At 55.9% G+C, this 27,079-nt stretch overlaps 1 protein-coding gene across 3 annotated transcripts in view; it reads right to left on the bottom strand.

The window, feature by feature from the left end:
* Positions 1 to 27,079, bottom strand: part of PDE2A (phosphodiesterase 2A) — a 105,855-nt gene that overhangs the window by 10,444 nt on the left and 68,332 nt on the right. For 2 of the 3 annotated variants that reach the window (XM_078433119.2, XM_078433121.2), the window contains 27 exons: positions 21,653 to 21,762; positions 20,758 to 20,813; positions 15,174 to 15,233; positions 14,416 to 14,590; positions 14,186 to 14,238; positions 13,917 to 13,991; positions 13,748 to 13,789; positions 13,124 to 13,192; positions 12,751 to 12,881; positions 9,907 to 10,018; positions 9,390 to 9,429; positions 9,191 to 9,254; positions 8,694 to 8,766; positions 8,366 to 8,543; positions 8,017 to 8,129; positions 7,260 to 7,337; positions 6,266 to 6,388; positions 5,704 to 5,774; positions 5,301 to 5,423; positions 4,859 to 4,946; positions 4,556 to 4,603; positions 3,439 to 3,513; positions 3,201 to 3,300; positions 2,849 to 2,961; positions 2,413 to 2,451; positions 2,168 to 2,274; positions 505 to 1,927 (listed from right to left, as the gene is read on the bottom strand). In XM_078433119.2, the coding sequence (XP_078289245.2) occupies positions 1,717 to 1,927; positions 2,168 to 2,274; positions 2,413 to 2,451; positions 2,849 to 2,961; positions 3,201 to 3,300; positions 3,439 to 3,513; positions 4,556 to 4,603; positions 4,859 to 4,946; positions 5,301 to 5,423; positions 5,704 to 5,774; positions 6,266 to 6,388; positions 7,260 to 7,337; positions 8,017 to 8,129; positions 8,366 to 8,543; positions 8,694 to 8,766; positions 9,191 to 9,254; positions 9,390 to 9,429; positions 9,907 to 10,018; positions 12,751 to 12,881; positions 13,124 to 13,192; positions 13,748 to 13,789; positions 13,917 to 13,991; positions 14,186 to 14,238; positions 14,416 to 14,590; positions 15,174 to 15,233; positions 20,758 to 20,813; positions 21,653 to 21,762 (2,527 nt within the window). In that variant the 3' untranslated portion in view covers positions 505 to 1,716. Of the gene's footprint in view, positions 1 to 504; positions 1,928 to 2,167; positions 2,275 to 2,412; positions 2,452 to 2,848; positions 2,962 to 3,200; positions 3,301 to 3,438; positions 3,514 to 4,555; positions 4,604 to 4,858; positions 4,947 to 5,300; positions 5,424 to 5,703; positions 5,775 to 6,265; positions 6,389 to 7,259; positions 7,338 to 8,016; positions 8,130 to 8,365; positions 8,544 to 8,693; positions 8,767 to 9,190; positions 9,255 to 9,389; positions 9,430 to 9,906; positions 10,019 to 12,750; positions 12,882 to 13,123; positions 13,193 to 13,747; positions 13,790 to 13,916; positions 13,992 to 14,185; positions 14,239 to 14,415; positions 14,591 to 15,173; positions 15,234 to 20,757; positions 20,814 to 21,652; positions 21,763 to 27,079 lie in introns of those variants that run through there. The other variant, XM_078433120.2, reaches the window with a different exon arrangement.

Below are 27,079 nucleotides of genomic sequence, written 5' to 3' on the forward strand. Positions count from 1 at the left end.
CAAACACTCTCACAACCAGAAGAGCAGGGAACTAACTCCACAGACACAACCCAGGGTTGCATCTGGTGTAGAGTCAGACTCAGGGGACGATTTATGGGGACACAGATAGGGAAGAAAGGAGGGGGTTCAGAGGCCCAGGCCCTGGCTATATGGGTATTCATGACCAGCAAGCTAGAAGACAGAGGGTTTAGGAGGAGCTCTAGGCTGCCTCCTCCAGGCAGCCTCCTTGATTGCTTCAGCCCCTCAATTCTTTTCTTTCTAGTCCACAATCTCTGCCAGCCAACATGCCCTCTCACTGCTCCATGCCCAGGTCTCCTCATCTGCCACCATATCTCTAAGCCCCTACAGTCTGGCACAGGAGGTCTGTGACTCTCCTGTAAGAGGGGCTAGACACAACGGCTGGAGGCTCCAGTAGCCAAGGAGTTCTAAAGGGCATTTGCCTACCCCAGTTCTGTTCCCCTCATCCCCAAGTACAATATCTGGAAATAGCCCCAAGGGGGAGGGTTGGTAGAAAGAAATAGATTTATTCTCATGTACAAAGCGGTCAGCCCACGGGACCATATACAACAGTTGCACAGAATCCTAGAAAAACGCATCTCTCTAAAGGCAACTCAGAATAGGTAAGGCAGGTGGCCCCCCTCCCCCCACCCCACAACACATACAGAACAAAACAGAGAAGGGAGATGCCAGCAGCCGGGCTGACCCAAGAAGCCCGGCCCTATGGGGGGTCTCCCAAGCCCCAGGGCACGGGTAGATATGGCCTTGAAGAAGATAGGAGCCCTGCCAGTCAGCCCTGTCAGGGCTGAGGCAGCCCTCTCTGGCTGCAGGAATGGGGAAGGGGCTTGGACTAAGTGGGGGGGGGGGGGGACACTCAGGGGGCCACTGAAGGACTCAGGGTTGGCTCTTTGCCCTAGGGTGGCAGGGACATTCCATGGCTTCTCCTGGGACTCCACAGAGCCATGGGGACTTTGATCTAAAAGGCGTCTTAGAAAACAGATTGTCCCATTCTCCTGTCTCACCTAGATAGGGGAAATCACTTGCCCAGGGTCACACAGCCAGGAGAATCATTGACTCAATTGGAGCCTGTCTTCCAGCCCTGGGATCCTTCCTGCCCACCATTCCTATCCTGCTTTCTCCCTGACCCCCCTCTGCCCAGAGCACTGAGCTGCCCCTCTGGCAGCTCCCCGGGTCCCAGTGCCCACCATAAGTATGTGGCGATCCTAAGGGGCACCTTCAGTGGCCCCGTGGCTATTTCTAGTTGTCCAGCAGAGCTAATGACTGTTTCTAAGATCTATTCTCTGCTCATTCAGATGTCCCACCCTCTCCTTGCATGAGGACCCTGGAGAGGGAAGAGGGCACAGATCTAATGGGGCAGGAATGGGGCCCAGGAGAGACCATCCAGGCTGCCTCAGAGGAGTGGCTGGGGAGGATTTGCCAAGATGTGGTCAGAAGTGCAGAGCAGGGCTCGCTGCTCATCAGTCACCCCTGTGCTCTCAGAGGACAAAGGACAAAATCTTGGTGAGGCTGGAAGTCTTGCTTCCATTACACAGACAGGAAAGCTGAGGCCCAGAAAGGTCGGTACTTGCTCAGGGTCACATGGTAAGTCCTGGTCTAGAACCTAGGACCCGTGGCTCTGGTCCCAGGGCACCCGGCCAGGCCAGTGGGGGGCTGTGAGAGGAGGCCTGGGCAGGGAAGGGTCCTGGGGAGGGGGGGCGCTCACTCAGCATCAAGGCTGAAACAGCCATTGACAGGGGCCCCAGTGCCATCCAGCTGAGGCACCTCGTACTCCTCATCCAGGAAGTCCAGCGAGTTGTTGCTCGGGAGGCCGCGGATGGTGAATTTGTGAGACACTTTGGTCCAGTGCTCACGGTTAGAGGCCACACGTTCATATAGCTCTGCCGCCTTGGGGAACAGGTCCTGCAGCAGCCTGGGGGTGCAAACGGACATGGACAGGGTCACAAATCAGACTGTGAGTAGCAAGAAGGATTAGGGCTCTACCACAGGAAGAACTTCCACGAGAGTGTGAGGCAAAGGACTGGACGCTCAAGGAGAACATGAAGCGAAGGGCCCGTTTATGGGCCCACAGGAGATAGCACCTGCATCTGCTATGACTGCCACAGCCAGCCCTGTCCCCCCTACCCCCAGCAGACCCCCTGAGCTCTCTCACTTGTAAATAGGCATCGCGATATGCTCCATAAAGCTGATCTGCAGCTCAGGGATGTAGGCCTTCTCCCGGTCCATCATCTCCATCGGTCTGTTGCCCATGGCTTTCTCCTGCGGGCAGTTGAGTCATCAGGCCTGGTCCCCTCCTCCCTCCATCAGGTACCAGGATGAAGCTAACCCAGCCCCTCCCGGCCCCAGCCCAGGATCCCTCTCCCCACAACCTGACACCAGCAGTCACTCCCCACTTACCAAGTCTCCCTGGGAGAAGAACTCTTTGTAGATCAGCTCCTGAAAGGCCAACACTCTCATCACAACTTGTGTGTGGAATCCGTCCACCTGAGCTCCTCTACAGCCCATTCCCAAACTGGCAAACTGAGGCATCCCTCAGCCCTCCTTCAGGGTCTGTCCGCACCATCCCCAGTTTGACAGGGGGTTGGCCCAGATCGGGAGGAGTGGCTGGGTTCTGGCCCACCTTCCGCCAGCCACTGACTTGCTGTGTGACCCCTGGTGAGTCCATGCCCCTTTCTAATCTCCCCATCTGTCACCCTGAGGTGGTCTAGGTTTCTGTCTCCCCAAAATATAGCCAGGCTGAGCTCAGCACAGAGAGGGTGAGCAAGATGCAGGAGCCACACAGAACTTGGCAGGCTGTGCAGCCTGCACCCTCCCAGGGAGGGGCAACACTTACTGCGATCTTCCTCGTAGTCTTCCAGCCCTTGGTCTGGTCAGAGAGGTCACAGGAGGTCATAAGGAGGCAGAGGAGGAGGCTATGGTGTTGCTTGTTCGTTCGGTCATAACCCACTGTTGGGGAGAGCGTGTGGTCAGGGAGAGGAGGCCCCACCCCCTCTCTCTGAGGGCAAGGTCCCCAGGGCCCACCTATGTGGTCCATGAAATTCGGCACCCTGGGTGGGAGCCGAAGGGTCGGTGCTGCATCTGCCTGGGTTTGGTGGGTTGATGCTGGAGAGAGTAGGTCTCTCTCAGCACATCCCCCTCTTGGTGGTCCTTTCCCAACCCCAAGGTCTGGGGTTAAAGACAGGCACCTTCGGCCATCTTCTGGAGGTCCTTGAAGATGCGGAGGTGGTGGGCCAGATCGGTGGCCAAGATGATGTCCCGCATCAGGTCCAGCATACGCTGATAGTCCTGGGCCAGGGTGGGCAGGGGAGCGAGGAGATGTCAGGGCCTCCTGCCAAACGCCCCCACCCACTCCCTCGGCTCCTTCTCCTGCCTCAGGCCAGCTCTGGGCTCCCACTCCCTCACCCCCAACCCTGGCCCCATCACCTTCCGGGAGAAGTGGTCAAAGATGTTGCAACCATGGGTGTTGAGGATGGCGATGGCCTGAGCGAAGTGGTGCCTCTGTGGGGAGAGGAATGATGGGGGCCCAGCTGGGGCCGGGGGCTCTGCTGACCACTGATACCAAGAGAGGAAGCAGGACCGGTGCAGCCCCAGCCCCCAAGGTGAGCAGAGCAGGCAGAAACGGGGAGTCGGGGGTCCTAGTTCCCTTTCTGGGTTCTGTTTCAGCCCTCTGTGTGACCCCGGGCAAGTCCTCGCAGGCTCTGAGCTTCAGATCCCTCAGCTGTCACATGAAGGGACATGACAAGGCAAGCTCTGAGGACTTCTCAAACCGGAATGATTCTGAAATGATCCATTGGAGTCCTAGACACTAATTCATGCAGCAAACATTTGTTTGCTGACAAAGAAAGGCAGTGATGAGGTGAGGGCAAGGCTCCTGTCTCCAGATGCTGAAGGGCTGTCATTGAGAGAAGGAGCAGGCTGAGCACAGAACGCAGAGGGCAGAAGTGGGGCTGCCACAAGGCCTCGTGGGAGGGAGTGAGCCCCTCATCTCCCAGGGGTATGCAAGCAGGGGCAGTCTCCAGAGGGATGTTGTAGGGGGCAGCAGGGGGCAAGGTGACCTTGTCCCAGGTTTGGCTCCTATTCTGTGCCAGACCCCATGCCAAGTGCAAGGAATTCAGAGAGATCTCAGATTTTGTCCCTGCCCCAAGAGGCTCCCATCCTGGGGTGGGCAGACACAATTCAAACAACCTAAGGCAAAACTGGGTGTGACGGGAGGTGGAGCCATCCCAGGCCTGGTGGAGTGGGGGTGGAACAGGGTGTTCCCAGATATGCCAAGAGAGACATGCTAAATACAAGTTCTTCCTGTGCAAACCTGGGCTCGGGCAGGACCTTCAGGCTGACCCACATCCCCATCCACACCTGCACCCCTCCGAGCCCATCCAGCAAAATGAGCCCGACATGCCCTGGGGTATGGCTACAGCTCTCACAGCCTGTCTGGAGAGCACGGCTTGGGAACAGGAGGAGCTGGGTCATGGTCTAACTAAGTAAGTCATCAGCCTTAAGAGGATGATGGGCACAGGGATATTGGGCAGAATGGTGGTACCTCCATGACAGAGCCCTCGGAGCTGTAGAGAGCAGCCAGCACAGATTTCTGGAAAATCCCGGGAAATCTCCATTACTCCTTACATCCAGATGCAAGTGCCTGCCATATTAGGCTAGGCATTGCCCTGTCCTCCCTGCCCTCACCATTCCCCCATCTCAGAGCCCAGGCAAAGCCTTGGAGAGCCTCCTCCCATCTCCAAACCGGCTCCCGGTCCCACGAGCTCCCATCTCTCCTCAGGCTGGAGGAATGAGACTCCCAGATGCCCTGAGGAGGGTGCCCACTCTGAGGAGGGCAGAATCTTACCGAGGCCACCTGGAAGGAATTGTTTGTGCCTCTGTGGTCCAGGTCATGACACATGCAGGAAATAAACAAGGCGAAGATCTCGATGTCCCTGGTTGGGAGGCAGAGGGGAGAGGGAGATCAGGCCCCTTCCACACATCCAGAGGAAGAATGGCTGCATGAGATGTCCAGGAGCCACCAGACAGGAGCCGGGGACACCCGGGTCCCCTTCTGGGAAAGCAGCCCTGGTTTGGAGTTTGACAGGCTCACTGCTCCATGAGTATGGGACATGTGACTGTGAGCAAGTCCCACCTGGAAAATGGGGCAATGTAGCCTTCCTCAGAACCGTTAAGAGGATCGTGGGAGGTGGTGTATGTAAAGTGCCTGTCATCCTTAGGTGCCTCCCCTATCCCAAAGCAGGGGACTGTAACAGCTGCCAGACTTGGGGGTCAGTGCAGACACTCACTCGAGGTAGTTGGTAAGCTCCAGATTCTTGTAGAGCAGGTAGCAGAAGTGGGAGACAGAAAAGGCATGCATCCAGTTGTGGTAGGGGGGATCCCGGTAGCCCTTCTTCACCATCAAACAGAACCTGGCGGAGGGGAGAGGGCAGCAGAGGGGCCTCAGGCTCTCCTCTTCCAGCAAGCCCTTCAGGCTGTGCCTTGCCCCATTCCTTCCCTTTACTCATGGTCCCAGTGTCTGTGAATTGCCTCTCACTCACGGATCCTCTCCACTCCCACAGACTGGGCCACTCCTAGTCATCCACAGAGACCCCTTCCCAGAATGCTGGGGCAATGGATGTGAGAGTAGAGGACAGAGGGAGGCAAAGACCAGGGCTGCCTGCACGTGGAGGGGAGGGCTGGGGCACACACCGGGCCAGAGTTGGGCAGTCAATTTTGTAGTTATTGATGAAATTCATGTCCTGCAGCATGCTCAGGATGGCCTGGAGAGAGTAGAAGGGAGGATTCAGAGGGACTGTCCGTTTCAAAATGGGTCCCCTGCCTTGCCCCTTCTTGAAGCTTCCAAACTTTTGGAATCTTAGAACTTTAGATCTGAACTGGAGAACCATAAAACGGTAGAGACAAGCATTCTCGGATCCATGAACTTTTAGAAACAGGGGACCGAAGAACTCTTGGAACCAAACTCACACAAAATCTTAGAAAGCTAGGGAGGGAGGCGCCAACCCTGAGGCCACGTGCCCCAGGCATTGTGGGTTCTGGAGCAGCCCTTGGCGATCACCCAGTCCAGCCACGAGCCCTGGGCAGGCCCTGTGGCCCACACCGGCAGACCACATGCCCACTCCATCTCTGAGGGAGGCTCTCTAGCCTTTGGTGATGACTCTGTCTTGCCAGGAAGTTCCTATCCACATCTAACTTAAATCTCTGGCTGTACACCCTCCACCTATGCAGTCAAATGGGGGGAGGGACAGCTCACCATGGAAGTGTCATCCTCGGGCAGAGAGCGAGGGGTATAGATGAAACTGGCAAAGTTGGAGTCAATGGCAGCCACAGGCTGGATCCCATCATGGAGAAGTTTGGTGTATTCATCATCAGAGACCTAGAGGGGAGCAACCAGAGTATTAGAAGATGGCCTCCACCCCCATCCAGTGTCCTCACCCTCAAAATCCCACAGTGGGAGGGAGCGCCCTGGCCCAGAATGCACCCACGGCAGGGCATGGATACTCCAATCCATGGGGTATCACTGGCAGGAGACCACTGTGGTACAGCCCATCTACTGTGCCTCCTCGCCTGTGACACCCCTCGTCTGTGACAGCCTGTCCTCAGCAAAGACAGAGAAACACCACTTCGGGACACCAGCAAACAATGCCAGCCTTTCATAGACACTAACTTGAGGATTCTTTCTTTCAGGGGTAACATCCCAGAGTCTAACCTTAATCCTTCCTATCACAGCTTTGACCCTATCCACAGAGTCTGGGACCTTTTGGTTTGGACACAGGGAAGAGGAAAATGACCACCACACACTCTAAACTAAAGCCCAGGACAGCTTTTCTGAAACAGGGTCTGGGAATGAGACAGATTATCAGCAGACTATGGAGGCGTGCATGACCACTGAATGTAGGCGAGCTGTGGGAAGGGCCCTGAGTAAGCTTCCTAGCCTTCAGTAATTCTCAAGGTGGGAGTCATCACCGGATATGGGGAACACCTGGCCAAACCAAATTCCTCCCCGGGATGGGTCCTGCTGCCAGCCTTGGAGCTGAACCGGAAACTGCTTGGAAGAGGCTGCCCCAGAGGAGAGCAGGAGGCCAGGCATTGCTTTGAATCTATCTTCTTATCTTCAGGAAAGGGTGATCAGAAAACCCAGGCTGGTCCTGGGCCCCCGAGGAACTGGGAGGCAGGGAAGAAATAGGTGGGCTGCAGGGGACCCTGGGATCCTGAGAAGAAGGACAGAAGCTCCGTGCAGGCCTCACCTTCATGTGGTACATCATCATCTCATTGGCTAGGTGGCTGCGATACTGGGCCTCATTCACTTTCTTGTATAGGAGGGACTAGGAGAGAGAGGGAAAGGTGGGGCTCAAACTAGGTGGCTATGAAATCTCAGAATGCCCAGGACTGGGACAAAAGGATCATATAGCGCCCCCCCCCCCCCCCCCCCGCCCCGTTCCTATCCCATGCTGGCTCTAGTTCAAGCTTTCAAGCTCCAGCCAGAGTAGGGACACCCCTCCGACTTTCACCCATACCTTCCCCCCTTGCCCCTCCTCCCCAGGTCCTCTCAGCATTTGATCCGGCACTTTGCACCCCCTCCTGAGCCTGCCCCAGTCTTCAGTCATGGAGCCTGAGTCCCACAGCAGAGACAGAGATGCAAGGAATGGGTTAGCCTCAGGAACCTAGTGGTTGGATTCCTGGCTCAGAGCCAACTCTGGACAATGAGACCCAACATTTCCCAAAAAGAAGCTGATCAGGGGCTTGGGTTGAGGCTGCTTGGCAAAGAGGGTGGGTATTAATGACAATTGGGGTTTCCCCCTGATCCCAGGAGGCTAACTTGGCAAGATAGGAAATAGTATCCCCAATTTTCAGATGGGAATCTGAGGCTAGAGGTGACCAGCAGGAACTGAAGGCTGCACAGCAACCGAGCAACAGAGCTCAGACTCACAGTGCCCGTCTGGACACAGCCAATGTGAAGGTGAACAGAGGGTCCTGCACCGACCCTGCCCTTTCCCCACTCACATGGGCTATGCTGATGCCACAGTAGATGGAGAAGGCGGTTGCCAAGTCCTCGTCGAACTTGCTGAACCATGGTCCGTTAATCTTGTTCACCAGCTCGGCCACACCGATGACCTCTGGGGGCCGGAGAGGGGCTAGGACCGGCTGCTGGATGTGTCCGGCGGCGTCCGCCCTCCCAGGGTGTCCTCAAGGGACGTCCCAGCCAGGGTAGTCCCGTCCTGTCCTTTCTGCTTCCTGACGCTAAGGCGGTGGGGAAGGGTCGCCGACCCTCCGCTCGGCTCCGCCCCATCCTGCTCAGGCCCCGCCCCCGCCCGAGCCCGCCCCACTTCCCGGAGCTGCCCGGAGCTCGCACCCTGGTTCTCGTTCTTGATGGGAAAGCAGAGGATGTTGCGCGTGCGGAAGCCGGTGCTGTCGTCCACACCACGGTAGAAAAGCGGATGCGCGTACGCGTCCGGGATGTTCAGGATCTGGCCGGTGGTTGCCACGTGGCCCGCAATGCCCTGGTCAGCCGGGATGCGGATCTCGTAGCTCTGCCAGGGCAGTGATGGAGTAGAGAGGAAGTCAGCGGCCGGCCACAGAACGGACCATGGACTGTCCCACTTCCTCCTCCTTGGGCGCCTTGTGGACTCCCGGCCCCCAGGACTACGGCCACACACTCCCTCCGCGCGCCCGTGCCTCACCTCGTCATCCACCACGCCCCCGTCGAACACCTTGGCCACCAGCTCATTCTGATCCAGCAGGAACACGGAGCAGCTGTGGGGAGACAGCCACGGTCCACAGGACCCTGACAGCCCTCTCCCACCACCCCCACTTCTCACGACTTTAGGCAAAGCCTAGATTTCTGAAGCCTGAAAGGTGCTATCCGTTATGAGAGACCCTCCTGAGGGCTGGCTGACTCCAGACATTAGTTAATCCCAATGATTTTTTTTCTTGTAGTGCCTACTATGTGCCAGGCACTGTGTTAGGGGCTGGGGACCCAGGGCCAACAAAGTGAGCCCTGCCCCTGCTATCATTGAACGTTATTAGTGAGGGTCACAGGCATGAAATAAAGGATCACACAAAACATGATAGGGTCCCGCAAGAAGGCAGTGGAGGGGAAAAAAGAAGCGAAGAAGGAAGGGGATGAGGACCCAGGACTGGGGCCTCTCTCACCTTACCCTGGGGTAGACTGACTTACATCTCAGCATTGCTGAGGTTTCTGGCCTCTGTGATGATCTCCTGGAGCAGGACAGAGACATCATCTGTGGGAGGGAGAAGTATGGAGGGCATTGGTGAGACCAGGCTAGAATGCCGAGGCCAAGCCCTGCCACCTCTCTTCCCCAAAATGCCAGTCCCCGCTCCCACCCACAGCCAGGCATGGAGGCCAGTTCACTCACCCAGGTGAGTGAAGAGGTTCTTTGCCACTTGGAGAAGAGCCTGGAATGGAGGAGATGAAAATCATAGGGGTTCACATTGCAGAGGTCACACCTTCCATCCCCCTGCTTCCAACAGCTCCAGGGTCTTCTCATGCCCCCTTTAGGGCTCTCTGGACAGGCTGGGGACTGGCACAGTCTAGTTATATCATTTGGCTACCAAGTGAAGGAGTGGAAGTATAGCCCCAGTGAAGGTGCACAGTAATCTTGAATCTCAGATGCTCATTCACCACTGCTCTAGCTGCCCAGATGTTGCTGTAGTACCCAAGTTGAACACTAGAGGACGGTCACATACAGTGCCTGCAGCCAGCGGCGCTGTCCTGAGGACCCACCGACATCCCTCTTTAAGAAGCCTCCAGGGCACTAGGTAACCTTCCTGCCATGGGTCCAGAAAGACATGGGCTTTTCCCTTATGGATGATGCTCTGGGGCTGAGAGCTGGGCGACCCCTTCCCCAGAGTGGCTCCTAGAAGGTCACTCACCTGGCACTCACACTTGAGCTTTTGCTCTTTCTGGAAGGCCAGGGTGCTGGTGAGCACCGTGCTAGTGTAGTGGAAGCAGTGCTGGATCACATGCTCATCCTGGTCCGTGAACCTGGGGCAGAGGGCAGAGGTCACTGGAGAGGCAGTGGACAATGGATTTCTCCCTGTTTCTCCTTACTTCCATTTCTCCAGGAAGCCCACTCAGAGACACAGTAGCTAACCATCACTCCCCTCTACTGGGGCTGTTCCCTGCACAGGCAGCTGGGCCAGCTTCCCCCTCAGACTTGGGGCTCCCTGAGGGGAGGACTCTAATCCTCCTCAGACTATTGTTGATTGAAGCCAGAGCCATGTCTCTATCCTCTGACTTCAGATTTATCCAGACTGAGGCTGGGTCTCTTCTCTCGGACTAGAGACTTGCCCAGGCCAGAGGTGGATACTCTCCTGCTCTTCCCAGGGGCCCTTCTGGCCTCACGAAGTACCCTGTCTTGTCCAGCTCCTGCCACTGTCCTACTCACCCTGAGTCTGCAGGCCCTGATCTGGTGCCTCCATAAATCCTGAGGTGTTTGTGAGGAGGGTAGTGCCCACCTTACTCAGACAGCTAGCTCTCAGCTGAAAAGATAGCCCCAAATCCTTTTTGAGGTTATTCAATCTGGCCACCAAATGACTCATCACTAGGGAGTTTTGTGGGGCCGGATGGACCAAGTTGGGGCAGGACCTGCTCTGGGGAGATGGGTTAGCCTCTCCATGTGGGGGTCTTCGGAGTGAGGGGGAGCAGGGAACACACCTCAAAGATCTTGACCTTCTCTCTGTCCCCAGATTTCCCTGCCTAGGCTTCTTCCCATTTTATGGCTGGTCTCAGTGCTCCTCTGCCAGGATATCCCCCACTCATGCTTGTTGCCCAATGATTTGGGTCTACATCCCCATCCCCACCAGCCTGTGTCTGTCTCCCCACCTTCCCTACCAGCCTGTGTCTGTCTCCCCCTTCCCTACCACGACATTTGAGGCCCCTCAGTCTGGTCCCACTCACCTCTCTCCCCTAATCTATGGGTATCTCTCATACTAAGCCATACTAAGATCCTCCTCATTCTGAGAAAACCTCAGTCTCTTTCACACCTTCACGCTTTTCCCCACACTGTTCTCTCTGCCTAGAATACCTTTCCCACCCTCCTCCTTCTTGGCCCTGAAAATAAACTCCAAGTCTTGAAGGCAGGGACCATGACTGTACCACCCAGTGCAGAGCCTGGTAGCAGGGAGTTATATGGGAGGTGTTTGCTGAATGTTTTAACTATACTCTACCTCTGCCCTGGCCACCAGCCTCATCACACGCCCAGCTCAAGGGACTCTGGAGTCCCCGTTCTCTGGGCTCCAGGCAGCTTGTCTGCAGTCACTGCTCTGAGCTGAACCCCACCTTGGCTCATGCAATCATTCAGCACTCACTCCCTGAAATATGTGGGACCCAGAGATGGCCACAAAGTTGTCACCAAGGCCCCTTCTCATTTCCCTTCTGACACCACCTTTCCTCCAGGTTTAGGGCCATCTCAGAACCCAGTCTCACAGACAGCAGCCCCTAATGAGCCCCTTCCCTCTGTACTCCCCTCCCCAAAGGCCTTTCCGGGGCCACCTGACCAATGCAGGGCTGGATACAGTAGGTGCCCAACTTGTGTTTATTGAATGGTGTAAATGCTCCCACCGCTAGGATACCAACCACAGATGACACAGATCCACATCCTCCCTGCCTCAGTGAGTTCTACTTCATCTCTGTCTTCACTTCCCCAGGCCTGTCCAACTGCCTACAGAGAGCTCTGTGCTGGTGGGTCCTGCTACTCAGGCCTATGACTTTTATATCTCTGCCCCACCTATGCAGACTCTGTCCCTGTGCTTCTGACATCTCTATAGTCCCAATATCCCGGTCTCCACTTTCTGCAGGACCTCCAGGCCCTCAAACCCAGTCTGCTTGCTTGAGCCCCAGGGGCCAAGCTCTTTGTCAGTATCTCTCTGCATCCCAGAATCAGGACCCACCCCTCACCTGCCTGCTTCTCCCTCCCTATATGATCCAGGCACAAACTGCTAGACCATCTGGACCAACTCTGGCAGCATTCACATACTGAACCTGCACCCAGGATAGACATGGCTAATCAATCACAGCATTGTTTCTCACTAAACTAATATTCATTCTCAACCCACTGTTTCAGGCAGCTACCACCAAGTAATGAGTTGGAGTAGAACACCAAATCTATTTGTGATACTACTTTTAGACCCCAATCTGACCTCAGTTCTTGCAAAATGCTTCCTAAGCCTCTTTACCTGACTCTGCCCTGCCCCTCCGTTTCAAATGATTCTTATAGCTTCCCTATCAGTGTCTCTAAAGCCCCTTAGCTTAGCCCAGCCCCCCAGCCTATTCCCTTTAGCCCTTTCCCACAGTGTGATTCATGCTCTGCGGGTCCCAAGGAGTTCACCCATCCCAGAACTTACCACCCCTCCATCAGCCAATTCCCAGCAGAAAAGCCAAAACAGGGTGATGGCAAGTGGGGAAAAGACCAGTACTCTAGCAGTGGATAGCCCAAACTGGGGGAAGTGGGCAGAGAGAAGGGGAACTCATTTGGACCTCAACATGATTTTAAATAAGCCAAAATGGGTGATGGAGAGTCAACAATTACCTGCGCCCCAGCCAGCAGCTGCAAGGGTCTGGCACCTTCACAATCCCATAGTCTCTTGCAGCAACGAACCATTTGACCCACCACTGTTGGGGCAGTATCCCCTGCCTGGTGCCCTTCCCTGTTACCCTAGTAGAGAGCCCTGCCCAGTCTTTCAGCTTCTGATCCACTTCACCCCACCAAGACTCACAAGTCTCCTCCGAGCTTGTTGAAGGCGCAGGCCAAGGCCACCACCTGGTCAGTGGCCCGGCTGATGACAGGAACGCAGAGCATTGCCTGCAGCTCACAGCCCAACATGCTTTGCAGCTGTTGTACATCCTCCTGCAAAGGGGGAGGTGTGTCAGGGCAGGGAAGGAGGGAGGGACTATGCTTCCCTCCCCTAGCCCTCCACCACACTCTGCAACAGGCAGTTCTAAGGGACCTCTGTGAGATGGGAAACCCTAGGACATGGGTATGGGTTGGGAGAAGGTCCCTGGGGCTTGTTTCCCCCATTCTCAGGCTGTCTTGTCCCAGAGACCCTGTCCCTTTGCCTCCTCCCCTGGTCCAGCCAGGCCATGGCTTACAGAGGTGAGATCCTTCAGCTGGATAGACTTCTTATCTTCCACCACCTGGCCCAGGCGTCCTGTCGTCAACTGGAGAGTGAAGAGAGGCTGAGCCAGGGCCTAGTTCTCTCTAAGGTCAGGTGACCTCAGACTCAACCCCCCTCCCAAGTCTGGAAGTTTCCAGACCTTCCAGACACCTTCTTCAGTAAGTCCAAATGGTGGGTAGAGTCAACACTGGGGGGCGGGGGTGGAGGGTGGGGTGGGGTGAGGGTCTGCTCTTGACTAGAATCCCCTTTGGATGACTTTAGGGTCTTCCCTAATTAGGAATGAGAAAAGCAAACCCCAAGGATTCTCATTGATTTCAAAGATCCTGAGAGAGCCAAATCCAGAAATGTTCCAAGAGAAGTGAACTGGCCCCAAGTAAGCTTTCTATAGATTGTAAGAGAGCACTCCTAATGGATCCTGTTCATGAAAGATCGTGACCTCTCATAAGATTTCTTAATAGATCCCAAGATCCAGATAATTCCATCAGATTCCAAGAGATTCTAGTAGAGACCCCAGTCTCTCTGGGCAGATCCCTGGAGTGCGTAGCTGGCCTTAACTGCTCCCACAGAATCCAATACAGAGGACGGTCGCAAGACTCACCGGAAAGCTGGTTTCTTCCTCCAGCACTTTATCTCCGATGACCTGAGCGGCAGAGCGGGGGTGGGGGTGGGGGCAGTTAAAGGGTGGGCAAGGCTGTTCCCCTCGGAGACCTGAGTCCCCCCCCCCCCCCCCCCCCCCGCCCAGCCCCATAGTGGACCTGGGCCCTCACCTTGCAGGAAAGCTGGAGATTATCCTCGGACACCAGCAGGAGGCAGCAGCGGGATGCCTGGGTCTCCTGCTGCAGCTGAAATGCAGGGACCGAGAGGGGCTGACGGCGGATCTAGGGCCACCCCCACTCCCCAGCTCTCGCCTCTCTGAGGCTCCTCAGGTAGAAGGAGGAGAGAGGAGGGGCAGGGCGTCGGAATCTGAATTGAGAAGGAGGGCTCACTGGGACCTAGGTCCCTGGAGGATCACAGGGGGAGAGGCACGGGCACTCACGTATTGGAGGACTTTGAGCTGGAGGGACGAGGCATCCAGGTCGTAGAGTTCCCCTGCAGTGGCGACGCGCCGGTCAGAGAGAAGGCTCACAGACTTCCCCAGAGGTGCTCCACCTGCCCACCCAGCCCATGGACCTCCCTTCCAGTTGCCACCTGGCTCCCCAACCCAGACCGCACCCCCTCCAAGAGGCCCCTCCCTTCCAGGTTAGACCCGCTGGGCGGGGTCCTTACCGCACAGCTGCAGGATCTTTTGGTCCTGGTCGGTGTGAGCCACACCGCCCTTCTGGTCTCCCGCCACCCCCGCCGGGGGGTTCGCCACCCCCGCTGGGGGGTTCCGGACTGCTGCCGAGGCGGCGCCAGGCCCCCGGGGCTGCAGAGCCTGCACCCTTCGCAGGGCCACCAGAGCCTGGGACGAGCAGGGCGGTCAGCGAGTCACTCGTCCCACCCTCACCGCACACACCGCGTTGGCACCCTCGCCCTTGCTCAAACCGTTCTCCCTCCCGGCGAGCCCACCACCCCCATCCCGGTCCCAAACAAGGCAGCCCTCAGCGCTCCACCCTGCCTGTGGGCTCCCACTGCCCCAGGAGCATCCTTCCGCCCTTGAACAGCTAAGTACTGGGTTGTCTCCCCCGCCTGCCCCCAGGCTCTTACAAGACAGGGCAGGGTCAGATTTCTCAGTGTCTCTAGCACTCACGGGAGTAAAATCCCAGGAAAGAGCCTCATTATCGTGAAGGGCATGGTCTTTCCTAAGTATTGACAAGGTGTTTGTGTTGCCTCATCTCACCGGTACCATAAGCAGGTCAGTGCTATCCTTATCCTCATTTTCAGATGTGAAACTGAGGTTCAGAGAGGTTAAGTGACTTGCTCAAGGTCATACAGCCCAAAGATGCTGCACTGCTTGTCCAGCTCCCTGGCCAGATCATCTCCCCACCGGCTATGATGAGGGCCTTCAGCAGCCCCCATCCTACCTCAGCCCTACCCTCACTCACATGCTTCTCCACGGCTTGCAGGCTCCACTCTTCACTGTCACTCAGCTGGCCACAGTGCACCTGGAGGAATATGAGAGGGGGACCAGCTGTGACCTCCCCTAGCCTCCTGTCTCTGCCAGAGTGCCCTCCTCATGCCCAGCACACGCTTGTCCCCACCAACACATACACACTCCAGTCTGTGGGCCTCAATGAGAAGCCCATCCTTCTGACCAAGCAGATAGCTCCTCCTTCCTCCAGGTAGCCTTCTGGGGCTAACCCAAAGAAATAGAACTTTTCTGATCTCTGCCTTTTCAGTCACTGTCCCATCAACAACACAGTCCAGGTGTTTAGTGAGGAAGGGGGTTACCTTGGACCCTCTTCCATCTCTCAGCCCATAGAAACCTTAAGCCCTGATTATGGAATCAGTGGTATTAGTCTCAGCCTCCAGCTCCACCTTTTCTGAGTTGGGGTTTGAGCCACCCCAAAGTCTGAAGTAAGGGAAGAGGTTCAACATTTAGGATGCACCTGCTGTGCCTAAAGAACTTGAGAGGAAGATGGGTGAATGAATGAAAGGAGAAAGAAAGTGCTTGCCTTCCATGTGATTCTCTCACTAGCCCACAAGGCAAGCTTCTACCCTGCATATAAAGCAAGGCCCAGAAAGGTGGCATTGCCTTGGCCAAGGTTACATGGCAGGAAGTGGCAGAGTTGGGACAGCACCACCTACTCCCTCCCCTCCTCTGCCTATACCTTCCCCTCTTTGGATCCACTCTCACCCCTCCCATCCCCCAACCTCCACCAGCCTGTCCCTCTCCAACTTCCCTGTGTCAGTCACCAGGAATATCCTCAGCCCATCTTATCTCTGTGAAGGCCCTTCCCGCCACCCCTGTTTGGGCAGTTTGTAAGAAAAATGAGAGACAGAGACAGAGAGACAATGAGAGAGAGAGAGAGAGAGAGAGAGAGAGAGAGAGAGGTGGTAGTCTGGGGCCCCATTGCAGGCCCTGCCAGCCAGGCTCCCCACCTTGTCACCAGCTTCCTGCGCTGACTCAGGGCAGCTCACCACCTGCAGGGCTCCCCACAGTGCCTGCATGGGGTCCCTCCTTCATCCTCAGCTCCCCACTCGGCAGCCCCTGCCCGCCTTGCCTCTGCTCTAGGTACCCTGCCTGGAGCAGATGGAGAGGAGGAGCCCAGCAGGTTCTCAGAAAGCTCACAGTCTGGCGGGGCGGGGCGGAGTGGGGGATACAATTGGAGGGGTGCAGAACCTCATACCTGAGGAAGTAGGAGAGGGCAGACTGTGTGGGTGAGAACCGAAGGCTTGTGGGAACTCAGAGGGGGAGGGCATCTGGGAGGCTTCCAGAACTGGCACTGAAGTATGAGGAGAAAATGTGGGGCCTGAAGAGGGGGGACACTGCAGGCAGGGGCTGTCCTGGCAGTCCTGGCTGGTAGGTGGGCTGGGGATATGAGGACCAGGGCCGGGGTGGGGTCCATGGTGCTGCAGGGGGAAGAGTCTTGAATGCAAGCCTAAGGAATTGGACTTTAGCTTAATTGTACTGGGGACCCATGGGGCAGACTTTAGCATCTGTGGACCAAAAATGGTATTGAAGGCTAAGCTCTGGATGAAGTGCCATCTATGACTCCCATAGGACAGGGAGTTGAAAGAGACTGAGGGCATGATTTATTTGTGTATGCTTACATAAACATGTTGGTATTTTACTGTGCTATCCTTTTTGTCCTTCTGCCTTGACCCATTTCTCAGGAAAAGGGAAGACTGGGACCCCCCCACCCCACCGCAGGGCTGTGGGCACAACTAGTTCCTGGGTTGGCAATACAGCCTGGTGCCAATCAATACAGAGCTGGTAGACTGAAGGAGAGCTTCAGGAGGGCTGGAGAAAATGAAGGAATCGCAGAGCCCACCCCCACCCACTGGACCCCACCCACCCAGCACACGCTCCTGGGCTGCCTCAGCCCATCCCCACCCAGCATGTGCACAAGCCCACATACACAGTCTCATGAAAACCCTCCGCACTGCCCATACACTCGCTTTGCCATGGAGATACTCAGGCGTGTGTGCACACATGCGCACACAGAGTACAGTCCCAGACTCAAAGACATCCGCACACGCACACTCACAGCATCTACACCATCCATACGTGCACATGCGCACCTGTACACAGGATACTTGGGTCCACACACCCAAGAGCCACGCACACACTTCTGGCCCCCCACTTGCAAACACACAATCACCAACATCCACACGTGGCTTTTTGCTCACCAACAGGAACACACACTTGCAAACTACTCTTTCTTGTTAGTTAGGGAATGTGTCTGGGGTCCAGCGGAACACTCAGGAGTGGGCACTGGGGCTGTGGAGAGGGTTGAGAGCCCAGCACAGCCCCTATAACCCTCACCCACACGAAGTTCAACATGGCTAATTGCATGAACACCTCATCCTCATGTAAGGAGCTGGTGTGACTGGCACAGCTGAAGAGAAGAATGGGCATAAATCACGCATCAAATGCTAGAGACCAAGGGCCGCCCACTCCTGGGACTTATTATCCCAGAACTGAAAAATAGAGCTAAAGACTCTTTCCACACGAAGAATCTGCAATCAAAGCACCTTGAACTACAGGGTGCAGAGGCCCAGCACTCAGCCAGGCAGCCCGGCACCTGGCTGGCATATTCCTCAGAGAGCCCTCCATTGACCGTTTCTCCATCAGGCTCCAATATTGCAGGGCTCCCTGTTTCCTTGCTAGCATTCGCCATCATTTCTAATTCTATCCTTATTTCGCTCACTTGTTTGAGGTCTGTCTCCCAACCCCTCCAGACTGTACGGTCTGTGAAAGCAGGGGTCAGTCACTGCTGTTTGCAGCACCTATAGCACACAATGCCTGGCGGTGCTCAAGAAATATGTCTTCCAGGGGCGCCTGGGTGGCTCAGTCGGTTAAGCGTCCGACTTCGGCTCAGGTCACGATCTCGCGGTCCGGTCCGTGAGTTTGAGCCCCGCGTCAGGCTCTGGGCTGATGGCTCAGAGCCTGGAGCCTGCTTCCGATTCTGTGTCTCCCTCTCTCTCTGCCCCTCCCCCGTTCAGGCTCTGTCTCTCTCTGTCTCAAAAATAATAAAATAAACATTAAAAAAAAATTAAAAAAAAAAAAGAAATATGTCTTCCATTGATGGATGCATGGATGGGTGGATGGAAGGACAGCTGGAAGGACGGGTAAATGGATACCAAGAGCAAACAAAGACTCCTAGAGGGGAATGGGGCTTGTGGAGGAAGTAGCTGGTGAGTCAGCCCTCCCAAAATATCTGCCTTGTGGCACTCCTTTTACCCTTTGTACCCTCTGCCCTGAGGATCTGGTAGCAGTTAGGAGGGCTGTGGCTGCCTGGGCTGCCTCTCGAAGGACGTGAGATCCACATCAGATGTGTATGTGTCGGGGAGAGGGGTGTCCTGGGGAAGTTCATTTCTACCTGAGTTGGAAGGCACAGGCTTGGAGTAGAGGTGGACTGTGAATAATCTAAACACCTGTCAAGAGCTCCTAAAAAAACCACAAACTCTTCACTGCCCAGGGTATTTGAGGAGGTGGGCAGACAGTTGTCAGGAACTCCTCCTAACAGCCAAAGCCCCAGGTAACATCTTGCTCAACAGCACACACTCCACACCTCAGCCTCACCTGGATCGAGCTCTTTTTCCAACCACCCTGCTCCCCACCCTGCCTCGGCTCATGCTGTTCCCTCCTCTTAGGATACCCTTTCTAGTCTTCTCTGCCTGTCAACCTCCCCCCTACTCCCCAAAGCCCCACTCAAATGCTGCCTCCACCACGAGGCACCCCTTGTTGCCCCAGCCTCTACCCCTGGAGCACCTGCTGGCAGCATTTATTCCATTTGGCCAGTTGTAGCCTGAGGCTGTACCTGCCTTCCCCCAGACTGAGCTTCTAGAAGGCAGAAATGGGTCTCACTCCTCTTTCTGCCACCCTCCCTACACCCAGCTGGGATACCTAGAGCAGGGTTTTTGCTAGGGTGAATTAAATTTAATGTGGCCCCTCTGCCTCCCCAGCACACAACACACACATACACACTGGCCTTCCCCCTCCCCGCCCCCCCCCCCCCCCCCAGGAGAAAGCAGAAGCCTGGACTCCCAGCTCAACCTGAGCCAAGGTGAGCAGTGGTCATGGCAGCCATCCTCCTGCCCGCAAGATGAGCAAACTCCAAATGTCCTCCTCTTGCTGGAGTTGCTGCCCTTCTGACCCAGCCCCTCCATAGGAGATCCTTCTCAGGGACCCCCAGACTCTTCTCCCTCCACAGAAGTGGGGAACGAATTACCACCACCTCCCGCTGCCCACCGCTGCACATTGCCCCTGGCCCTGGTCCTCTTCCAAGCCACCAGCTCTGGCACAGATTGGGACCAAAAGAGGGAGGGAAGCGGTGCTGAGAACTCTGTGCCAACAGCAGATCCATCCCCTGCGGGAACAGAAGCTGGGGGTGGGGGAGCAGCTTGCCGGAGAAACCGAGGGGCCGGCAGCTCCCTCAGTCAGGCAGATGGGGCTTCTAGGAGACCAAGCCAAGCACTCCTTCCTTCCTCTCCTCTCCTGCCCCCCACCGCGGCCGCCCCCCCACTCCCACCGCCCTCCCCCGCCAGCAGCTCAGGAAAGGTCAGGCGCCTCAGAAACCTTTAATTCCGTTTTAATGAGCTCTGGAGGAGTCCCACGGGCTCAGGAGGACCCACTCTTCATCTGCCCACGCCCCCTAGTCTGTGCCTTATTGAGGTGGTGCGGTGGAAGCGGACCCCCAATAGTGGCGATTTGGGGGCGCTAAACCTCGGTTTCTAGGACAGGACAATGATTTTGAATGCCCACCTCCCGTATGGGAGAGCAGGAAAGAGAGGCTGAACCAGCCCCACCAGGGTCAGCCAAACCCTGCCGGTGGAGCAGAAACCCGATGAGCTCCGCCAGGGGGCAGCAGAGGGCAGGGGGCGTCTCGGCCTGGGTTCTCTGCCTGACTGCACCCCCCCAACCCCGCCCCCCTGCCCAGGCCTGGCATCCCCACTTCCCACAAAAGCCCCTTCCCCCTCCATCTCCCTCTCCAGGAAGCCCGCCCTGGTCAGCCATGGGGCTGGATGCCTTCCCAGGCAGACCCTCCGGGTGGGCCTCCCTCCCTCCTGCTCTTGAGCTCTGGCCACCGGAATCTGACTGAACTTCTCATACTATCTCTACTTGTCAGGGCCATGTCCATCCATCATTCCTCAGTGTCTTTCAGGCCCTCTGTGGACAAAGCTCTTGGCCCCCAACCCAGCCGGGAGGATGCCAAAGAGGAAGTAAGGTCAGGGTTGCACCAACAGCTCCATGGGGCTGAGAAGTGCAAAAGGGACTTGCACATGTCTCTGGAAGTTGCTGACTGGGCCAGTGACTGCGTCCTGCCCATTCAAGGTAGGGCAGAGTGCTGGGGTGTGGGAGAAGCCAGACTCCTCCTAGACCCCATTTCCTCAACTCCAGCCCAGCTTGCTGTAACACACACACACACACACACACACACACACACACACACCCTAGACAGGCTCCATCCGCTATCCCTCCCTTGGTCTCCACTCCCCCATCCCACCCCACACTGTTCTTACCAAGATGACGGCTGCCACAGCCCCAGCCTCCTTGTCCACCAGCGGCATGACCAGCACTGAGGGGGAGAGGGCAATGAGGTGGTCCTGTGGGGCCAATGAGGCTCAGAGATATGGAGCCAAGCCCCAGGGTGGGGGAGACAAAGACACAGACAGAGAGGCCGGGACAGAGACACAGAAAGACCCAGAGACCCAGAGAGATGGGGGGTCCTGAGGCGGCAACAGAACAACCACAGCAATGTCCCCTGCATGGAAGGAAGCCCCCTCATGTTACAACTCTCCTGTGACCACCCCCAGCAACCCTGAGAGAGCAGGAGGCAGGTAAGGCTGAGCACCCCTATTTTACAGATTGGGAAACTGAGGTCCAGAAAGGGGAAGTGACTTGCCCAAGATCACACAGCAAGTCAGGTCTCCTGACTCCCAGTCTTGTGCACTTTCCACATCGAGACAGAGGACACAGACCTAGAGAGACTGAGACACGAGGCAGAGAGACATGGCGGACAGGGGGTGTGGAGAGGAAGAGAAAGAAAAATAGAGACAGTGACAGAGAAAGCATGACAACAACACAGCCCATCTAGCATGAGACACAAGCACGTGACCACTGCGGCCACTGGCCACTGAGCCCTAGTATGTGCCCGGCCTTTAACATGCGTTATCTCATTTGCTCCTCCTCAAAACACCCCCTCAAGGTAGGTTCTCTCATCCCCATTTTATAGATCAGAAAATCGAGGCTCAGAGAAGTTAGTAGCACAATAGAGAATTAGATGAGGGGATTGCCGAAGACACAGAGCAAGAGGAAAAAGGAGACAGAGAGATGAAGACAGGGATAGAAGACAGATGGGATCTGGGGAGCAGGGGCACGGTCCCTCCCTGCCCCTGCCCAGTTCCCAGTCCTTACCTTGGGTATCAGGAGCCAGTGGGGCCATCAGTCTGGCCAACGGCTTCCCCAGCAGGTCCGAGGGGCCCAGTCCATTGCAGCCCAACCGCTTCCGGGAGATCACAGCCTCTCTGAAAAGAGGATGTATGTGATCCTACCTCTCAGTCCCTGGATCAAAAAGGTGCAGGCCCCAACCTGGGGATACACAGCAGGCTGGACTCTGCACATCTGCAAGGATCTAGACAAGCTGACCGGCCATAGGGCGGACATGAGGAGGACACAAATAAAAGAGATAGGAACCCTGACCTGTCATGTGGAAGAGGCAGGCAGCCACAGTCTGGCCTCTGGTGCCTCTTTGCTGGTGGGTATGTGAAAGTACCCTGGGGCCCCGTGCAGGTCCCCTAGGGCAAGTAAAGCAAGGGCTCAGAGCTTTACTTTAAAAGGCTGCCTCTTTTAAATCCTGCTGTGGCCACTACTTAACCTTGGGCAAGTGGCCTACCTCTCTGAGCCTCCCAGGGAGAAAGAGTGTGGGGAAGAGGAGAACCCTAACCAACTCAATCCTCAGGAAAGCCATTCTATACACCTGAAACTAGTGTTACACTGCATGTCAACCATACTTTAATTAAAAGAAGGGGGGGGGAACATTCTAGAGCAACTTTCAGCACTAAGCACAGGAGGGAGGACTCCAGAGGTAATCGTCGTAACTAAAGTACCCTCCATTCCCTATGTGCCATGCACCATCCAAGCAACTCATAGAGATTGACTCAGAATTCCCAACAATCCTATGAATTAAATATTATCATCATTTCCATTTTCAGGCAGAGACACTAAGGCACTGGGAGTTAGGAACCTATCCAAGATCCCATGGTTAATAAGTGGTAGAGTCAGGATTTGAACCCAGGCAATTGGCACCAGAGCCCATACTCCTAACTGGCTGGTGTGTTTGAACCTTCCTAAAGACCTGAGGGGATGTGAGTTTCCAACGGGATTGGTATGAATGGGTGTAGGTGTGATGGAGGGGCAGCGGGGGGTAGGTGATGTAGGAAGAATGAGTCTCTCTCTGCCCTCACTACACATACCACCCTACCCCCACAACCCGCCTCTAGCTCTTCCTGCTGAATTAAGTGCCTGATTTTTCACCAACTGTCACTCCCTGAGGATTAATTGTCCTGGGTTCCTCATCCCTCATGCTGCCTCCACTTAATTGTGTTTGTAGGAACTGCCTGGCCTGAAGAGAAGAGAAGCCTTGGGAGGCTGGGACTCCAGTGTGTGCATGTGGGGTCACTAAGGGGAGCCAAGCAAAGGCCAGATGAGGAAAAGAGAGGAGGTGGCCTACAAGCCTCCTGATTAGGAGGTCACGGCCTCTAGAGAAATTGAGGACTAAGAGGTTGAGCTTCTTGGTAAAGTTCACGCCACATTCTGAACTGGATCCATTCACTCCTGGCCTCTTGGTTCAAAATCTACAAGACCCAGTGGTGTGTCCCACCTTCTAGCCCTCACACGCTGGGCTATTAGGCTCCGGGAGTGCTAGGCCCCAGCTCTGCCCTGTCCAACTGTGCCAATCACCCCAGGAAGGAATAGGAATCTAGGGTGGCAGGAGGGCAATGCAGCCATGGTCCTGGAGACTAAATTGATAAAGGCGGGGTCTTCATGGAGGCAGGGGCCAGGCCACCTGGAGGCAGGTGACCCTCAGCCAATCCCCTCTTGTCGAACCCACCCAGCCACTTGGCCTCCCACCGTCTGGTTACTAGGCAACCACAAGGTGGCGCTGGTCCCTCCGTTGCTGGTCAGTAAAGGCTGTAGTTTCATCTCTCTGACCCCTGACACCCCTCTTCCCCCAACCCTGCCCCAACCAGGGGCTGGCTGCCTTGGCTTTGCCCTCTACCCCACACCCCAGGAACCTGATGAAGCCTTTCTTCTTTTCTGCACAAAACTCCCTCCTCTGTGCTCATGGCTCCATGACTCTCCAGCCCCAACTCTATGAGCTCCAGACCCCAGATACCCAAAGTCCTCCTGTAAACCTGCCCTGGATGTCCCGAGGTTGTCAAAGGCACCCAGTCCCAACCTGAATTTATTCTCTCCACCACCAAAAAGTGGCACAACCATCCCCTGGGTCCCTTGTGGCTTGTCCACAAACTGTCCCAGCTACCTCCCTCTTCCTCACTTCCCCCATTCAATGAGTGAATCACCTCCCATGCATCTCTCACAACTGTTCCCCATGGAATTAGTATCAAAGAAGGCTTCCTGGAGGAGGTGATGCTGAGTTGGGTCAAGGCAGGCAGGAAGGGATGTGCAAGCAGATGGAACTGCATGTGTAGAGGCTCAGAGGAAAGAAAGAACATGTGTCTGCCGGATGGCCCAACTGCAAGAAGGTTAGTGTGTCTGGACGGCTTGGAGCGAGGCTGGAGAGAGCCCTGAGGAGCTGGGCATGATCCTGAGGGCAGTGGGAGCACCAGGAAGGACTTGAGTTGGGGAAAGTAAAGGTCAGGTTTGCTTTCAGGTGCATCAGTTTAGCTGCTGGGTAAAACTCTCACTACAGAGGGAGAATCTGAGAGACTGGAAACCTCTTGTAAGGGAGGGCCTCTGGTCTCAGTGGTCCCTGGTCAGCAGAGGAGAGGCGGGGCTTGGGCAGATCAACCTTGACTGAGCCCACATCTCTCACTGAACACTGGGGCCTCCCGGGAGGTTAAACCCTCAGAAATCCTTAACCTTGGCACCTTGCTCTGCAACCTGCCTCCCCTGGCCTGGCCACATCCCGAGGTCCCAGGCAGGTCTGTGCCGGGCCATGCTCACCTCAGCCCACCCCCCATGCAAGCCCTTTGCCTCTGCTGCACCCTTCCCAGAACTGTTGTCCCCTGGGAAGTTTTAAAGACACCCACAGACTGGAAGGGGAAGGGGAGGGCCCAGGCTGAGTCTCCTCCACCCAGATGAGGGTGGGTGTTTGTCTACCCTCACACCCCAATGGCTCCTCCCTCAATTTAGGACCCTCTGCCCTGCCTCATCTCCCCTCCTGACGACTCCAGCCTCCTACCTCCACCTGCCAAGCTGATGGTGGGGGTGAGGGGACTTCACGCCAGGGGCCAGCTGTACAGGTTGAAGGCTAATGACTCAGCCCTGGTGCCTGGGTGGTCATGGCTGTCCCAGTGGCGATAAAGACAGATGGGCACAGAGTGAGGAGAGGAACGGGCGTGTACTTTATGACGGTTCTGTTCCTTTAACAATTATTTGTTTAGTGGCAAGAGTGGAGAAAAAGGCTCTCTGTTGGTAGGGTCAAATGGCCTGGAAAGAGCTGAGTGCCCAGGCCCTCTTCTACTCCTCTGAGCCCCTTCTTTGGTGAGGCCCCATCCCCTTTACTGAGCACCCCCCCACCCCACTTCCTAGGGCCTAAATCTCTCTGTGACCTTTCATCTCTCTAGGGGACAAATTATGATTCAGCCCAGAACCTGGACCCTCCCCTCCCCTTCCCTCTCCCAGAATGTGAGACTCCGGAGATGGGAAGAGACTATTTCCTGTGTCCTTTGAGACAAATCAGAGGAACACAGATTCTGTGGTAAAAAAGGACCAGGTCAGCTCTGAGGAAGGAATGTGTCAAGGTTGGGCCCTGGGACCCCCAAATGGTAGCAGAGGGAGACAAGCAGCTGGGGCGGGTGTGGGTGGTGTCTCCGTGGCAGCTGAAAGGCCCCAGACTCTGCCACACTCAGCATTGGGTCGTGAGAGGCTTCAAGGTGGCAGGAGACACAATAAGAAGAGGAAGGTGGCAGGGCTGGGGACTGAAATAGGCTGGGAGGTTGAGGGGGCTCCAACAAGAGAGAGACGAAGACTTCCAGGAGGTTCTCCCCTCCAGTTCTTGGAATTCAGAGCTGGACCAGCCCTCAGACATTGTAGTGTCTTACTGTCTCCCAGGAGTGGACAGGGGCCCAGCGCGATCTCAGGACACCCCCCTGGATCCCAGGTCTCCTGACTCCCAGCTCGTGTTTCTTCTTGTGGAAAGACCCATCCCTGAGGTAGGCCGTCATGGCCAGACACCTTTTCTGGAAATTGGATCTTCCTTAGTGTCAGGGAACTATGGAGCGGGCCTCCTAGAGCGCCTCCAGCTGGGCTGTGGGAGATTAGGGAAATGTGGCCGGTTGAGATGGAGCCACACAGGGAAGGGCTTTGCTAGGGACAAGAGGGCATGAGCCAGCACGAGGGGGGCAGGGAACCCAAAACACTTTGTGAGGATGAAACTGGGCACCTGCGAGCCCACAGGGGTAAGGGGGCAGTGGCAGGAGGGGCCTCCCCATTGTCCCTTGGATGTCTCCCCTGCCTCCCTCATACTACCCTGAGCCCATCCTCTGCCCCTTACCCCCGGGTCCTTATCTGTCTTTATGACCCGACTCTATTCACACCTGCTGCTGTTTGCCAGCCCTGCCAGCCCTCCAGGGTTTCCTGGAGCAGGGCCCCCTCCACTGGGCATCTGCCTCAGCCTTAGCCTGAGGCAGGTGCCCAGTGTGCTGCTGGGGCCAGAACTGCAAAGGTCACCATTGGAAGGACCCTGTACCAAGCCCCATCCATTTTATAGAAAAAGACTGAATGAAGCAAGAAGGGAAGTAATTTTCTCAAGGTCACCCAGATGGGGAAATTGAGACTTGGGGGTGGAGGGCAGCCAGCAACCACTGAGCTCTGACTGTGTACGGGGCACTGTGTATCCATTACATCATGACACCAAAAGACAGGTCCTACTGTTACCTCTGTTTTAGGGATAAGAAAACAGTCTTGGAAGTGGACACAGGGAGGCAGCAATGGGGCCAGGGTAGGATCCAGGCCTATCTGACTCCCATTCCAGTGTTCTTCCCTCTTCCACATACCGAGCTAAGTCTTAGCCCTTGTCTAGGGGGTGGGCTCAACACCAGACACGGAGAGGGCAAGCGTAGCACAGATTTCAGAAGACGGGACTGACCTCAACCTTCACCCCCCATCCTTACCAGATTGAAGGAGCTTTGATCTCTGTGTCCCCTGGGATGTGTACTGCCTCACCCCTCTTGCCCCTTACCAGCCTCTCCTCCTCTGACTTGTCTGATTTCTGAGCCCTGTCTCCCAGCAGGCACTCACCTCCCCATCTCCACTGAACTCTGGGCCAATTGCATTGGAACATTCACTTTTTTTTTTTAATTTTTTTAATGTTTATTTATATCTGAGACAGAGAGAGAGAGAGAGACAGAGCATGAGTGGGGGAGGGGCAGAGAGAGAGGGAGACACAGAATCCAAAGCAGGCTCCAGGCTCTGAGCTGTCAGCACAGAGCCCGATGTGGGGCTCGAACCCACAAACTGTGAGATCGTGACCTGAGCTGGAGTTGGTCACTCAACCGACTGAGCCCCCCAGGCACCCCAAGGAACATTCACTTTTAATTGCCTTTTATTTCTTTTTCTTCTTCCCTTCCCCTTCCCCTCTCCTTTCCCCTTCCCCTC

This window comes from Panthera onca, chromosome D1 (genome assembly GCF_046562875.1).
Source record: "Panthera onca isolate mPanOnc1 chromosome D1, mPanOnc1 haplotype 2, whole genome shotgun sequence".
NCBI lineage: Eukaryota > Metazoa > Chordata > Mammalia > Carnivora > Felidae > Panthera > Panthera onca.